General features: G+C 37.2%; 3 protein-coding genes and 1 pseudogene across 3 annotated transcripts; 2 read left to right on the top strand and 2 right to left on the bottom strand.

The window, feature by feature from the left end:
• Positions 1-1,269: 1,269 nt before the first annotated feature.
• On the bottom strand, positions 1,270-2,247 carry LOC126626673 (ethylene-responsive transcription factor RAP2-11-like). Its single transcript, XM_050296046.1, has one exon. It carries the CDS (start codon positions 2,125-2,127, stop codon positions 1,459-1,461), a length of 669 nt encoding a protein of 222 aa, XP_050152003.1. The 5' UTR covers positions 2,128-2,247; the 3' UTR covers positions 1,270-1,458.
• Positions 2,248-6,152: 3,905 nt separating this feature from the next.
• LOC126627142 (calcium sensing receptor, chloroplastic-like) lies at positions 6,153-8,335 on the top strand (annotated as a pseudogene).
• Positions 8,336-8,960: 625 nt separating this feature from the next.
• Positions 8,961-11,564, top strand: LOC126627141 (protein CHAPERONE-LIKE PROTEIN OF POR1, chloroplastic-like). The gene is made up of 5 exons (XM_050296563.1): positions 8,961-9,193; positions 9,277-9,368; positions 10,047-10,429; positions 11,136-11,212; positions 11,291-11,564. The coding sequence occupies exons 1-5, from the start codon at positions 9,135-9,137 to the stop codon at positions 11,439-11,441; spliced, it is 762 nt and encodes a 253-aa protein (XP_050152520.1). The 5' UTR covers positions 8,961-9,134; the 3' UTR covers positions 11,442-11,564.
• A 651-nt stretch (positions 11,565-12,215) lies between these two features.
• Positions 12,216-14,121, bottom strand: LOC126627140 (tetraspanin-11-like). Its single transcript, XM_050296562.1, has 2 exons — positions 13,460-14,121; positions 12,216-12,718 (listed from the first exon to the last, which is right to left on the bottom strand). The coding sequence occupies exons 1-2, from the start codon at positions 13,961-13,963 to the stop codon at positions 12,407-12,409; spliced, it is 816 nt and encodes a 271-aa protein (XP_050152519.1). The 5' UTR covers positions 13,964-14,121; the 3' UTR covers positions 12,216-12,406.
• Between the last annotated feature and the right edge of the window lie 245 nt (positions 14,122-14,366).

Below are 14,366 nucleotides of genomic sequence, written 5' to 3'. Positions count from 1 at the left end.
TCCCAAAACTTGAACCCAGAAAACCAAAAAACCCAGAAACCCAAACCAGATTCAACCCCTATCTCCTACCTTCGAGCCAATAACACATGCATCCTGCCCCCAACTCAAAATTCAACCCCTATCTCACACACGGAGGCAAAGGAAAAACAAAGGGAACAACAAAGCAAGGAGCAACTTGGTACAGAGAACAAGAGGGTGAAATAAGGGAGAAAAATGGGAGAGGGGAGGAAGACAATGGCGAAGGAAACAGTAGGAAAACATGATTCTAGAATAGAACAAAAGAAAAGGTTGAAGTAATAATATAATATTAATAAATATAAATTAAATTAATAATAAAATATTAATAGGTTCAAATTAAATAATATAATATTTGAATCATGTTTCTTAGTTTGACACTACACCAAACGCTTAACTAAATCAGTACAGCTTAGTCTATTCCAAGCCAGTCTAGCTTAATCCCTGAAGCTAATCCAGTCCGAGATAGTCCAGTGCAACAAACGCACCCTAAGTGTATTAACATAATTAATTGAAATCTTAAAAAATTATTTTCAACTAATTGTTTTATGACACATGTTGTATAGGCACCCTAAAAAATTTCTCTTATATAATAAACCTATGATTTTTCGCATATATAAATGAATGCAGCAATGTAAATATGATATTCTAAAAAATAACATGCATATGTATACAATAAATTTTTACAATATATCAAATTTTATAACCTATTGATCATTTTTGAACACAGAAGACTAAAATGATAGCTTTTGAAAACGTCCGGTCATTTATGATAATAACTTTTAAAAAAAAAATTAGAGTCGTTTGGGAGCTATTTTATTTTTTGTTCTCAAGATATGAAAATAATATGAGAAAATAAGGGATGATGAAGGAAGCTGTAAGGGAGCCGAAGAAATAAAGAACAAAGAATGAAAAAGAAAAAAAATTAAAAGTGAAGCTTAAAATAGTTTGGTTTGGTTTTAATCTTCATTTTGTGCAACATCACTTATACTTTATTCTACATATATCTCTCTCATGCAACATCTTTCCTCCACTCATCATCTATATCTCTCTTTTCTTCCATGAATTTCCCTTCTATTTTTAATACAATAATTAAAACTAAAAACTAAAAGCAAAATAGTTATCAAATAAACTCTTAAAGTAATTGTATATGTAAGTAACTATCTTTTTTTTTTTTTTTTAAGTAACTATCTTACTAAATTACTCCTAAACCTCTATTTTAATTTCTTACAAAAATATATATTCCAGCCTCCATATTTCAATCTTGATGGTATAAGCATGGAAGAACACACACAAAACCTAACCATTTTCCAAAGTTGAAAATAAAAACAGTCTAATTACAAGGATTACTAGATAATTACCTTTGCTTATCTTCTTGTTTCTCATATTTGTCACAAAAACAACGACCCAAATTTGTATATAACAGATTAAGCGACTATTTAATTAAGCCTTTTGATAACCTTTTTCTTCTTCATTATGCGCCTGTTGGCATTGAGAAGAAGAACTGAAGGAAGGAGCTACAACCACAGAAGAATAAACTTTACAACTACCAAATGAAAGTGCACAAAGCTTATTATTCCTATCCTCATCGTGATCACCATGATCTTGACCAGAAGTAGCAGCACCGCTCGATGAACAGACTATAGTTTCTTCGACAAGCGTATCAAAATCGATTCCTCTCATTTGGCTTCGATCCCACAGATTAGCCTTTGCGCTCGACACACTATTTAGAGACGATGATCTTTCATGGTTCTTCATGATTGCATGCTGAAGAAGCTGATAAAGCCTCGGATTCTTTCTCAAGATGCTGCAGTTTTCTTCATGTGTATTCAAGATGTGACATGATGGAAAGTTGGTTTTTGCATTCCTGCCTCTTAGGAGCCTAGCAGCCTTATCGTACGCCAACGCCGCCTCCTCTTCCCGATCGAAAGTCCCTAACCACAGTCTCAGCTTCTGTGAGGAGTCCTTGATCTCAGCTACCCATCTTCCTGATGGTCTTTGTCTCACTCCTAGAAACCTTTTTCCATTTTTGCTACCTTTTCTCGTGTTTTTCTCTTTTTTTTCTTGGAAAGTTTGTGTTTGGATAGCTTGGGACATTGAGGATGAGTCCATTAGATCAGTTGGAGATCACAAGGTTTTGGGGTTATAGCTTTAGGCTGTGGATGAAAGAGAAGGCATTTATGCGTTATTATAGTAATATGGTGAGTGCTGTAAGAATGATGACAGGGATCATGGCATGTTGATATTGTCTCATAAGAGATATGATAATACTAAATTAATCAGGGAATGCAGAACTCTCAAGAATAATTGCATATTCTTAATAAGGTTCTTCACAAATAAGTTGCTCAAAACTCTCAGTCACATTCAAAAACACTCAAAGTTCAGGAACCTAACTGTTATTACACGATAGTTGAAGGGCTTTTTGCCTATATTTTGATTCTTTCTCACTATCATTAACGGTTGTTAGGGGTTACACTAATTAAGTAATATTAATAATGTTAATCATTTAGAAAACGTCAAGAGAAGTGTTGATAAGCATTTGTGTTTTGTTTTTCTTCTAATTACTATTATTTTATTATGCAAGACATGGAGTTTTGTATGGAAAGGCATACATTCGAAGCTATATATATATATATATATATATATATATATATATATATATATATATATATCCGATATCGTACTTATTTGACCAGAGATTATAAGTTGTATAAATAAAGCGACTTTTTTTCTTTCTCTTTTCTAATGACTATAAGCAAGCTTAGTTCCGAATAATTAAAGTCAGTTCTTGAGTTTTTGAGCAGGAGAATTAGCATCAGTTGCTATCAAATAATGAATAAATATAAATTTTTGGTGTTATCATCCAAGTAATTGTCATAGCTGGAGTGAAAAAGAAATTTAAAATTTTGGTTATAATTAAACATTTAATTTGGGAATTGTTATTGACATTCCAAAAATTTCATTTTACACTCCAAACTTTTTATAATAAGAAAGAAAAATACACTTGTGAGGAGTGTAGAATGAGATTTGTGGAGTGCTATCTTTTGTATAAATCAATCGACTTCAATGTCATGTTAAGAAATTTGTTGTAATATGACTTTTATATGGGGCTTGCAATTTCTTGCATTACCTGTTAATCCGACAAGAAACGGCACATAAATAATTAATAGGTTTCGAGTCAACCAGTTAACGAGTCAGGTCGTTATCGAGTTACCTATTAAGAACCCATTAGGATTGTTATCCGATCATACATTCAGAATCCGTTAAGATAACAGGTATAACACGTAAACAACACGAACACGACCGTTTGTCAAGTTTAGGCATTATGCATGACAATTTCTTATATAACAATTATTACAACACGAAACGACACGACTCATAATGAGTGGGGCCGTTATTGGGTTACTTATTAAGAATTCTTTAAAATAACATGTTCTGACATGACACATACCGAATATAACAGGTATACCACAAACACGACAAATATGACTCAATTGCCAAATCTACTTTCGTCCAGAGTAAATTAGTAACAATAAATAACGTGTTAAAGTAAGACCACCATGCAGGTAGCTTGATTCCTAAGGTTTGGTAGAGCAGAAAAGGTTGAAGATGATTTAGACGTCTCCCACATGAATGGGGTTGCACACATTAATTGACACGGGTCCAAATTCATACATCACGCAAATCTTAGGGTTAGATTACTATATCAACATCGTGCCAGAGTGAGGATCTGGGATGGAATATTTGGCTCAAGTAGTTGCAGAAACGTACAAACCAATGAGGTGTCGACAGAATTATACAAGATCGCGATTAGTATATAATTAAGCTCACTGTTAACCTAATTAGGGAATACTTCAAGTTAGTATGCCTCCAATAACCAGGAAACAAAAAAGACACCTCAAAAGACCAAAATCCAAAGAGCCACAGTGTTTGATTCTAATTTATATTCACACTGCCAATATACTCGAAATTAAAAAGACCAAAAGTTTGGCACTTGTCACATAAACAATGCATAAGCTCTCTGCTTCTTTTGGTTTTATTTTTATTCAAAATTTGAATATATCCCTGCGGAGAATTGTTGTCTTCTGAAAAATAATCTGAATCTTCAGCTTTATTGTTGGATTCTTAGCGTACTTTGTCACTCTAGGAAAGAATTTTGGGAACTTTAACGAAAAGCACCCGGTACTGTTCACTTTAATGAAAAACCACATTTTTACACTAAAAAGTCAATCATGATACTATTCACTTTACCCTTTATTTTGTCCTTATCATTAAAACTCAAAGTTTTCAAGCCCTTTTCATTAGTTTTCCTAAGAATTTTTAGGTTTCACCGAATGTGTATAATGTGTTTATTTTTTTCTCAAATAAAACTTTAGGTGTTATTAATTGTATATAATTATGTATCTATTTTCGCATCATGTGTGGTATGATTAGCCATGTAATGTTTCTTTTGTACTTGAGAATATAGTAGTAATGGTCTCTTAATTTATCAAAACGAGCAGTTCCTTTAATCAACTTTATCAGAACTTTCGTCAAAATGAGTCATGGTGTAAAGACCACGTGTGTGGTACGTGATTTATTTTGATGAAAGTTCTAACAAAGTTGACGAAAAGTACCATGGTTGCACGTCTTGATGAGTTAAGGGGCTAATAGTCACACATTTTAAGTTAATTGACCATTATTCCAATTAGGTTAAAATTGAGGACTATTTCTACAATTTCCTCTTTATAATTCCTTACATTAGGATTAAAAGCTACCGAATCTCCGTCTACACAAACAGATTATTGATAAAATTCCAAAATGAACTTTTCTTTTGACCCAATTTTTTTCTCCATATCAGGAAAGACAAGAACCACTCTCCCTCTATCTCAAGCTTTGCTTCATTTGAAGACGTGGTTTAGGACACATAGATTTTGGTGCTAAATTTACAAGGTTCACCTCAATTTTGAAAATTAGCTAACTTCTGCAACTATAAGTATTGAAAACTCGATCTTCGGAATTATTATGGTAGATTAGCCTCGTTTTGTATGGTTGGAAGTTTGCAACCATAAAACTGATCCTTTACATACATACATACATACATACATACATACATACATACATACATCTGAGTTGATAGTTTACACATGAGTTCTAGTTCTTCAACTTTCCATTTTGTAGCCCAATAACAGCAAGTATTGGCATTGCTATCTTCCTCCACTTCTCCAATGTGGATTTGGCAACTTATAAGAATGCACACTGCATGTATCTTTAACTTAGCCATTTCTATCCAATCCTAGCGATCAAACAAGGCATTTGAGTTTGTGGTTTTATTTTCTTTTCATATTTAGTAAATCTATTACCATTGGTCCCTCAACTTATCAAAACGTGCAGCTATGATCCCTTAACTTTAATTCAACTGGAGAATTTGTCTCTTAACTTTAACCGAATTGTAGCAATGGTCCTTCCAACATAACTCATTTTGACAAAAATTTTGACGTAGTTAACGAAAATGACCATAATTACACACTTTGATGAGTTGAGAGACCCTAATTATATAAATGGTTATTCCAACATAACTTATTTTGACAAAATTTTGACGAAATTGATGAAAAAGACTATAGCTACACATTTTGATAAGTTGAGGGACCAATGGTAATGAGTTTTTAGTTGAGGGACCATTGCTCCAATTTGATTAAAGTTGAGGGACCATTGCTACAATTTACTCGTATTTTTATGCACAATTGAAAAAAGTCTATGAAGAAAAAAATTAATTAGTTATATCAAAATATTTTCAACATATTTTTTAAGAGATGGCCGAACAATACTCATACACATAATTTTTGCGAGTATTATAATACCGAGTATTTATTAATATTAACCAAAATTTAACACCTAATTTCATAAATGTCATATTTTATAAAAACTTTTCAAATGGAGCAAAAAACTCATGTGAATAGTCCTAAATACCCATGAAATAAAAAACATTTGAATAGATCTACTCTACACCGTTAAACATTTGAATAGATTTACTTTATCGAAAAATCACAATTTTACATTAAAAAGTCAAACCTGGTATTATTTATTTTACCATTTATTTTATCTTTATCTTTAAAACTTTAAGTTTTCAAAACATTTTTATTAGTTTTCTTAAAAGAAATGCAGACAAAAGACACTCATCATCTGCCACTCAGACTAAGTGAGAGAGGTGGCAACGATGGCGGTGGAGATGGCCATCAGAGCTTCCGCCACCCCAAGACCCTCCCTGCCTCCACCCAAACTTTCTCTCAAGCCACCCAAATTTAGACCCACCTCTGTTTCCCTACCAATATCAACCACAATCTCCCTTTTAGGCCTTTTCACCTCCCCCATTGAAGCCAAAGCTTTCAGCCTCTCCAAGGACCAGATTGTCTCATCACTCACTGAAGAAAGAACTGTATAAAGTTGTTTTCTTTGAATTGGGTTTGCCGCCAATTGTTCAAACTTCAAAGTTCTGATCTTTCTGGTTTTGTTGCATGATTTGGCCGGTGGAGCAGACGATATTGATCAGATGCAGCAAGTGGGTTCGACAGTTTTCGACGGCACGGCGCATGTTCTGAAATCTGTTCTGAATGCAGTGAAGCCCGGCATTGATGCGGCGTTGCCGATTGGGAAACAGGCCGGAGAGCAGGCGCTGAAGATTGCTTCTCCGGCAAGATTGCCCAAGAAGCAATCCATGGCTCTGGGGTTGACATACAGACTGTTCCCAGTGCTGCAAAGGTTTTTACTTCAACAATTCAGTTGCTACTTGCAATAATCTACCCGCAATTTAGTAAAAAGCTCAATGAATTGCTTGTTTTCAGAGCATAACCACACATGCAATCAGAAGGTGGTTCGAACTTCGAATTGAGATTTGATTTCGGGTACCTGACTATTGGATATCTATAAGCAATGCAATTTTCGTTTCTAAGACCTAGTAATTTTTCAAATGTAGTTGTTTTCTCTTTGTATAAGAGATATTAAGGGAGGGGGGAATTCGAACTCGGACCTTGGATGCAAAGGAGAATGCTCTTAACCAACTGAGTTACAGACGCCACTAAATGTCGTTGCTTTAGGTTCATAATGTCAGTGAATGTTTTGGTGAACTTTCGATTTCACGTGCATGATTGTTTTAAAATACTTACAAGGTGTGTAGTGTTCATTTCCTGAAACTTGAAAATTTTAGGAAATGTAGTTGTTTTAGGTTCACTACGTCAGGATATAGTTTCATAAATATAATGTAGCTGGAAGCAGTCTCATTCATCGCTAGTAGAGCATTGACGCACTTCCATATAAATTTAGGTGAACAAATTGTAAGGTAGACTTGTGTACAAAGTATTCTGTTTACTCAAATTAAATACGCTGACTGAACGATCGATTTGGTCTCAGACGGTAGCTGATGCAGCAGGGCAGACCACCGAAGCAGTTGAAGAGGCCAAGCCCGTTGCATCATCAACTAACCAGACCATCTCATCTGCAGATCCTATTGTCATTGCAGGAACTGCTGGAGCTTTATTCCTCGCATACCTCCTTCTTCCTCCCATCTGGTCTGCCCTCTCTTTTAGCCTCCGTGTCCGTGGTTATCAAGGTGTATAAGCTTATTACGAAATGGAATTGCTTCATGTCTGTAAAAGGGTACACATATTTGAAACAACAATAAACAGTGATATATCCTGCTTGAAATAGCTTGTAGAACTGCATTTATGCACCATATCGATTAGTTTCAAATTCGAGTACTTACATTAAGAAGATATAAAGCGGATTGAGATTGCAAGTTTTGGTTCAGATGGACTAAATATGCTATGGTTTTGTGTTGTACTAACTCTAGGTTCGCTTACTCCTGCTTATATCAACAAAGAATTACCTTCTGATAGATATTCGACCAGAGAAGGACAAGGACAAGGCTGGCATTCCCCGCCTACCATCGAGTGCTGAAAGCAAAATGATTGCCATTCCGTGAGTAACTTCTCCCCGGCATCCTCAACCCTCTAATTTGTACCCTTTCTGCATCCCATTTATGAACTCTTCGTCGCCTCTAATATTCTTTTCCATCCAGTTTGGAAGAACTACCGAACAAATTGAGAGGCCTTGTCAGAAACGCGAAGAAAGTAGAGGCAGAGATAGCAGTTGGTCTGTTTTGTAATTCAATTCTGACCTCTATATATTCTAGTTTTTTTATACAAACGATATTGATGAAGAAGAGGAATCGAACTCAGAACTTCGGTGCAAGAAAAATACTTTTAATCATATGAGATGTAAATCGATCGGAGCGTGTAATAATTTTTATACTAACGAAGGCGCAAAGCTGATTTTTGGGTGTTAAGTGACACTCTGTTTTTTTTTTTTTTTAACAATCGATATTATCTACACTAAGGGGAATACTAAGAGGAGGGGGCAACACTTAGCTTTATAATGGGCTAGCAATAATGTGGTTCAAATTTGCATTTGGCGAGAATCAAACCTAAGACCTCTCACTTACAAGTGAAGAGGAATACCACTAAACCATAGTACTTAGTAACTAAGGTACCGTTTGGTACGTGGGATGAGACCGAACGGAGTGGGACGATGCGTTCTGTTCCATGTTTGGTGCGCCTAAAACGGGTGGAACGCGTTGTTCCACGGGACGAATTTTGAATGAATTTTCGTTCCGCCTCATCCCCTAGAATGACTTGTTCCACATCCGTGGAACACAAAATTATAACCTCTCCGTCTCCTTCTTCTTCCTCCTTGTTTCCATCCGAGGGCATCTTTGCTCCCTCTCCGTTTCGTCCCATTCTGTCTCGTTCCATTCCGTTCCGTCTCATTCCATCTGCATACCAAACGATACCTAAGTGACACATTTCAAGAAGTAAAATGCGACTAAAATTGAGATTCGAGGGCATTGATGTAAAAAAGCCAAAAAAGGGGTGCGCACTGCGCATAGTAATACAAAGGTAGTTGGGGTCGGCCTACTCTGTTGACATACACAAGGCAGCGGATATCGTTATTCCTCTTCCATCCCCAGCCACCACCAAAAGCCCCGTTTGAGTTGCAGCTTCGGAGGCTGTTTCCATGACGTCAAACCACCATTCGGATTAGGGTTTTCTCCGTTCGCAGACTTCCCCCAGAAAAAAAAAAAAATCATGGCCTCCGTCTCCGTCTCCTCCCCCAATTTCACCACCACTTTCCTCGGCCCCAAACTGTACTCTCTCTCTCCTCTCTTTCCTCTCTGTTGATATGTATATATATGTTATTATATCTATTGATTTGTCTATTTTCTTGCAGTAAATTTCTCGAAAATTCGAAGAAGCTGCGAACTTGTTGCTCCGTTGTACGAGCTCCTAGATGTGCTGCTGCTGCTGATACATCTTATGGAGGTAAAGTTCATTTCAAACTTTCTCCAAGTGAAAGTTTTTAGCTCTTTTTATTGTAATTTGGGGAATTTCTGTTATTCATTTGTTGCCTGATTTCACTGTTCAAGACTCAGAATTTAGATTGTAGGATGGGGCAGATTTGTGGCACCAATTTTTTTACACAACTTTTGACATGTTTTTGCAGTGCCCACCTTGTAATGTATTTTAACGATCTGAACCATCTTTTGTAGTAAGGATAAAAGACACAAACTTTTGCTTCTGCTAGTTGAAATTTAGTTGATTGCAATTAGCAAGCAAAGTTTTTGTGAGCATCGAAATTCAAGTAGTTGTGTGTGTCACTCCGCTCTTTTTCGTCCCTCGGATGAATTGGCAGCTATCCATTGTGCTATGTGGTCGTACCCAGTGCACAAGGCTCCCGCTTTACGCAGGGTCTGGGAGAGGTGAATGTCGGCTAGCCTTACCCCCATTTATGGAGAGGCTGCTCCCAACCATTGTGCTATGTGGTGAATGATTAAAACGCGAGCTTGAAGGATAACTCTTTTTTATTATACCCGACCCTTAGAACTTACATTGGATATGTAGTACCAGTGCTTAGTGGTTTAATATATCTGCCTTGAGAGTTCCTCCAGGATAAGTGGATGGCTCCCCTTTGCTCATTTCCCATTTTTGTTGCCTCTGTAGGTAATGCTCCAAAATTCCCTAGAATCAGTGTTTGGGATCCGTATAAACGTCTTGGTGTGACCTATGATGCGTCTGAGGAAGAAATTTGGGGATCGCGCAATTTTCTCTTGCAACAGTATGCTGGACATGAAAGAAGCGAAGAATCAATTGAAGCTGCTTTTGAGAAAATCTTGATGACCAGCTTCCAGCAGAGGAAGAAAACAAAAATTAATCTGAAGAGCAAGTTAAAAAAGAAGGTTGAAGAGTCTCCGCCTTGGGTTAAGAACTTGCTCAATTTTGTGGAAGTTCCACCTGTTGAAGTTATCTTTAGAAGATTGTTCCTCTTTGCGTTCATGGGTGGCTGGAGTATCATGAACTCAGCAGAAGGTGGACCTGCATTTCAGGTTTGTTCCAAATTTTCTGTTGTGATTGACAATGCTCGAATGGCCTTTTATCTTTTAATCACACCTGATGCCATTTTTATCATTTTCTGTTATCCAAGTGAAACCCTCGGTCATAGTAATTGAATGCGTAGGCTAATATCGGCTTGTCCTTAGTGCATCCTTTATCAGAAGCATCGATTTAAAACTTGTTTTATTTGTGACTGATTTGTGCAAGTTTGGGGCGGAGCTTTACTCTCTAGTTAGACATTGGTTTTTTCGCTATGCTATTCTTAGATATCCTTTAAGCCTTTCATGAAACATCTTCATTTGTTCACAATGTGGATGATATCTTTGATTGAGTTGCTCTCGTCATATGATGAGCCCCAACACTTTGGAATAGAATATGGTAGTGGCATTGTGGCAGTCTCTTTGTGAAGCATGCCTTGCTGACACATTTAGACTTTAGATAGTCCTTTCTCGACGTACATAGCAAATGCCTACCTTCTTTTGCTGAATCCAACATTGGTATCTTTATTTCGTTTTTCTCCTGTATCTCCATCCTTCCATGCTTTTCTATCATAGATTCATACTAGTAAATGCACCCTTCCTCGTTGTTGATATTTGATTAAAACACTATAATTTGCATATAAGTACGCAGAAAATAGATTACGCAGTTGGTGCCCCTGTTTTTGGAACTTGCAATCAATCGAAATGTTTGTTACTACAGGTGGCGGTATCCTTGGCAGCGTGCATCTATTTCCTTAACGAGAAGACAAAGAGCTTGGCCAGAGCTTCCATTTTTGGGTAAGTTTGGACAGTAGCCATAGTTGTCTACCTTCTTCCCTCACTCTTCTCGTTACTTACACATTGCTGCCATTGCAGACTTGGAGCTCTTGTCACTGGTTGGGTATGCGGTTCGGTTTTGGTCCCAAATATTCCATCAATGCTGTTACACCCGACTTGGACCCTCGAACTTGCGACCTCACTCGTGGTATATCTGTTCTTGTTTCTTGCTTGTACCTTCCTCAAGTAGTAGAACTCAAATTATTTTGTCAGGTTTCCATCGGTTAGAATTCACATTTTTCTGGTAGTTGTGAACTGAGCCAAAGCTTGTATGCTTCGTTTTAATGAATTACGGGTACGCCACTTCAATTTACTCCCTAACGCTAGATTTGACCCAATTTCATCCAATTTTTCGTCAACTGGCGTCTTGTCTTGTGAGAGACATGCGATTCACTTTTGAGGATAAACCCGTCTATCCAGGATCCACCTTCCATCTCTTTTTCATCCGAGAAAGGGAAAGCCGGGATGCAAGACGGTAAATAACCTACTGGGCCGGGTCTTGTTATATCGGGTCCGAATATGGGCTGACTTGGTCTAATTGAAGAGTGAAACCCATTGTCATTAGGCATAAAGAAAATAGACGGTGTGCATAGCATCAAAATGGTTGCCACATAAAAACGGACGGTGTGGATAACATCATAATATGAGTTCGCATGCCAATATACGGACTCTTACCCTGAACTATAAGGGATAAAGATTGCACGTCCCTAACAACTAAGGAATGTGTATTGTTCGTTTAACTGCCTACTACGAAAATTAATCGAGTTTTGTTCGTAAGAAATCAAACTGTTAAAATCATCGAAATTCAGGAATAACAATATTGATTGCATTCGATGAATTTTTTTTATTTATTTTCCTATATCTCACCGATATAGGGGAGAGGTTTGGATTTTACCCCTTTTCCATATCGATACTTGATTTCTTTTATTTTGCGTACGCATCAAATTAAACAGACTCAAGCATGTACTAATTAAGTAATTAACTAATCAAATAAGTACTTAAAACCAATGTAAACAACAACACTACACGCACCTAGATAGCTAGGATCAATCCTACACGATGATAAACAACATCTGAAGTAACTAAAACAATTGAATTAGTTTGAACTAATACTACAGCTGGGATGGATTATCTATCATAATTAAGCTAATCAAATCAAGCGCCGCCTCTAAATTTGTTGTAAGTACTGAAGCGATTGTTCTTGGTAGCACAGCAGCCGACGCAGTAGATGAGAATCACCAGTACAATAACACACCCGTTAAATATGGCCAAGTTCCTCCACTGCTTCCTGATGTTTGCCAGCACTCCTCCCTTGCACGACTCGCACTCGTAGCACAGCTTCTTCTGCTCGTTGCTCCACGTTTTGCAGTCGCTGTCTCCGACTGCCGGCCCTTTTTTCGGAACTTCCCAGAACGTCGCGTTCTTGTACTCGAATCCGCAGTAGGACGGCGGCTTGCAACAACCAGACTGATCATCGTATAAACATTTGATTAGTTAGTCCAAATTTTATGAGCAAAAATCATTGATTAATAACACATCAGTACGTAACGCAACGTAGACGCTCAAACCCTAACAGCGCATGCAGTCCAAAATGTAAACCAAAATCCAAATTAATTTTTTCATTCAACAAACGACGTACGCTATTGTCGTTGTATTACTAAAATAAATACAAATCACGAATTTTAAATTGATAATATATGTGAAGCAAAGACATAAAAAAAAAAAATTTAGTTACTCATTTATTTGATTATATGGTCGGACTCGAACTCTATAATAATTTATGGAGTTAATTTTGGACTAATAGACCAAAATAAATAAACAAATCCAAAAACAAAATGGTGATTAATTAATAAACATTTTGTAACAATTTTGTAAATATGGATGTAAAATAAAAACGACTAAACCCCTTTTTAACCTAATTAAATCTTACCACAGTTTTCTGCAGGCCATAAATATTACTCTAATTATTTTTGACAAATGATAGGCAACTTTACTCTAAATTCTATATAATTAGAGAGAAGCGGATTCGCAAAACAATCACTAATCTAATTAACTTCAATAGTGACCCAGTGACACTACTGATATATGTTTTTTGGTCGAGAATATATGTGTGTATATATATACGTATTGAATCAGACCCAAAATTATATAATTAAATAATTAAGTTAATTAATAAATTAAAATTAAAAATCGAGAAAAATAACCAACCTGTATAGGAGACAAGTTTTTCTTGTAGAATTCGGCCTGGGATTCATGAACGTCGCCGCCAAGACTCTTGCAAATCTGCGCATCGATCAAGCAACTCTTGATGGGACCCCAGTTCTTATCATTCACCACGTAATGCTGCATCCAGTGCGAGAAGTCTCCGCTCTTGTACTCCTTGTACCCTCTCCCGGAAACCACCTGCCCTATCCCCTTGTTCGTCACGAGAATGGCGAACACGGTGAACACGATGAGCCCGATGATGACCACGAAGACAACGATTAAGTAGATGTAGAGGAGAGAGTTGAGTCGGCAGCAGGAGCCGGTGAGCCCTAGAAGGGACACCACGCAGAAGAAGACGCCGCCGATGATGAGCGGGGTTTGGAGAACTTTTTGGCAGTGGGTGCCGCCGTGGATTTGGAAGTAGATCCCGGCCCCGATGGAGGCGAGGCCGAGGAGGAGGAAGAGGAAGTTTAAGATCCCCACCACCGCGTTGCTTACGCGAAACATTGTTGGTAATGGTATTCAGAAAACTAAAAACGAAATGATGGAAAACAAGAAACCCTAATTCTCGATTCGCCGATGCTTTGTTTCTTTTGAAAACTGAAAACGAAACAATAAAACGAGAAACGAAGAGAGGCAGAGACTGAGAGGCAAGGGAAAGGAGGACTCGTTTTTTGTGTGTATGCTTATCTGTTTAAGTAACTGTTTTATAGGAGTTTAATACGACGTAAACGGTTGCAATTTTTGGTTTTTTTATTTTGAATGGGCGTCTCCGAATGGGACTTGGTTTTCGAATTATTTACGGATTTGGGATTCTCGCGTTGTGTTCGAGTCGGAGGCAACACGTGTCGAGGCGATAAATAGGACACGTCGTGTTTACCGTTGCGGTTAACCCTGGGAGTCCAAAATT

This window comes from Malus sylvestris, chromosome 6, assembly GCF_916048215.2.
Source record: "Malus sylvestris chromosome 6, drMalSylv7.2, whole genome shotgun sequence".
In the NCBI taxonomy this organism is placed as follows: Eukaryota; Viridiplantae; Streptophyta; class Magnoliopsida; order Rosales; family Rosaceae; genus Malus; species Malus sylvestris.
Note: the sequence above shows the minus strand (reverse complement) of the source record. Positions and strands in the feature narration are given on the sequence as shown.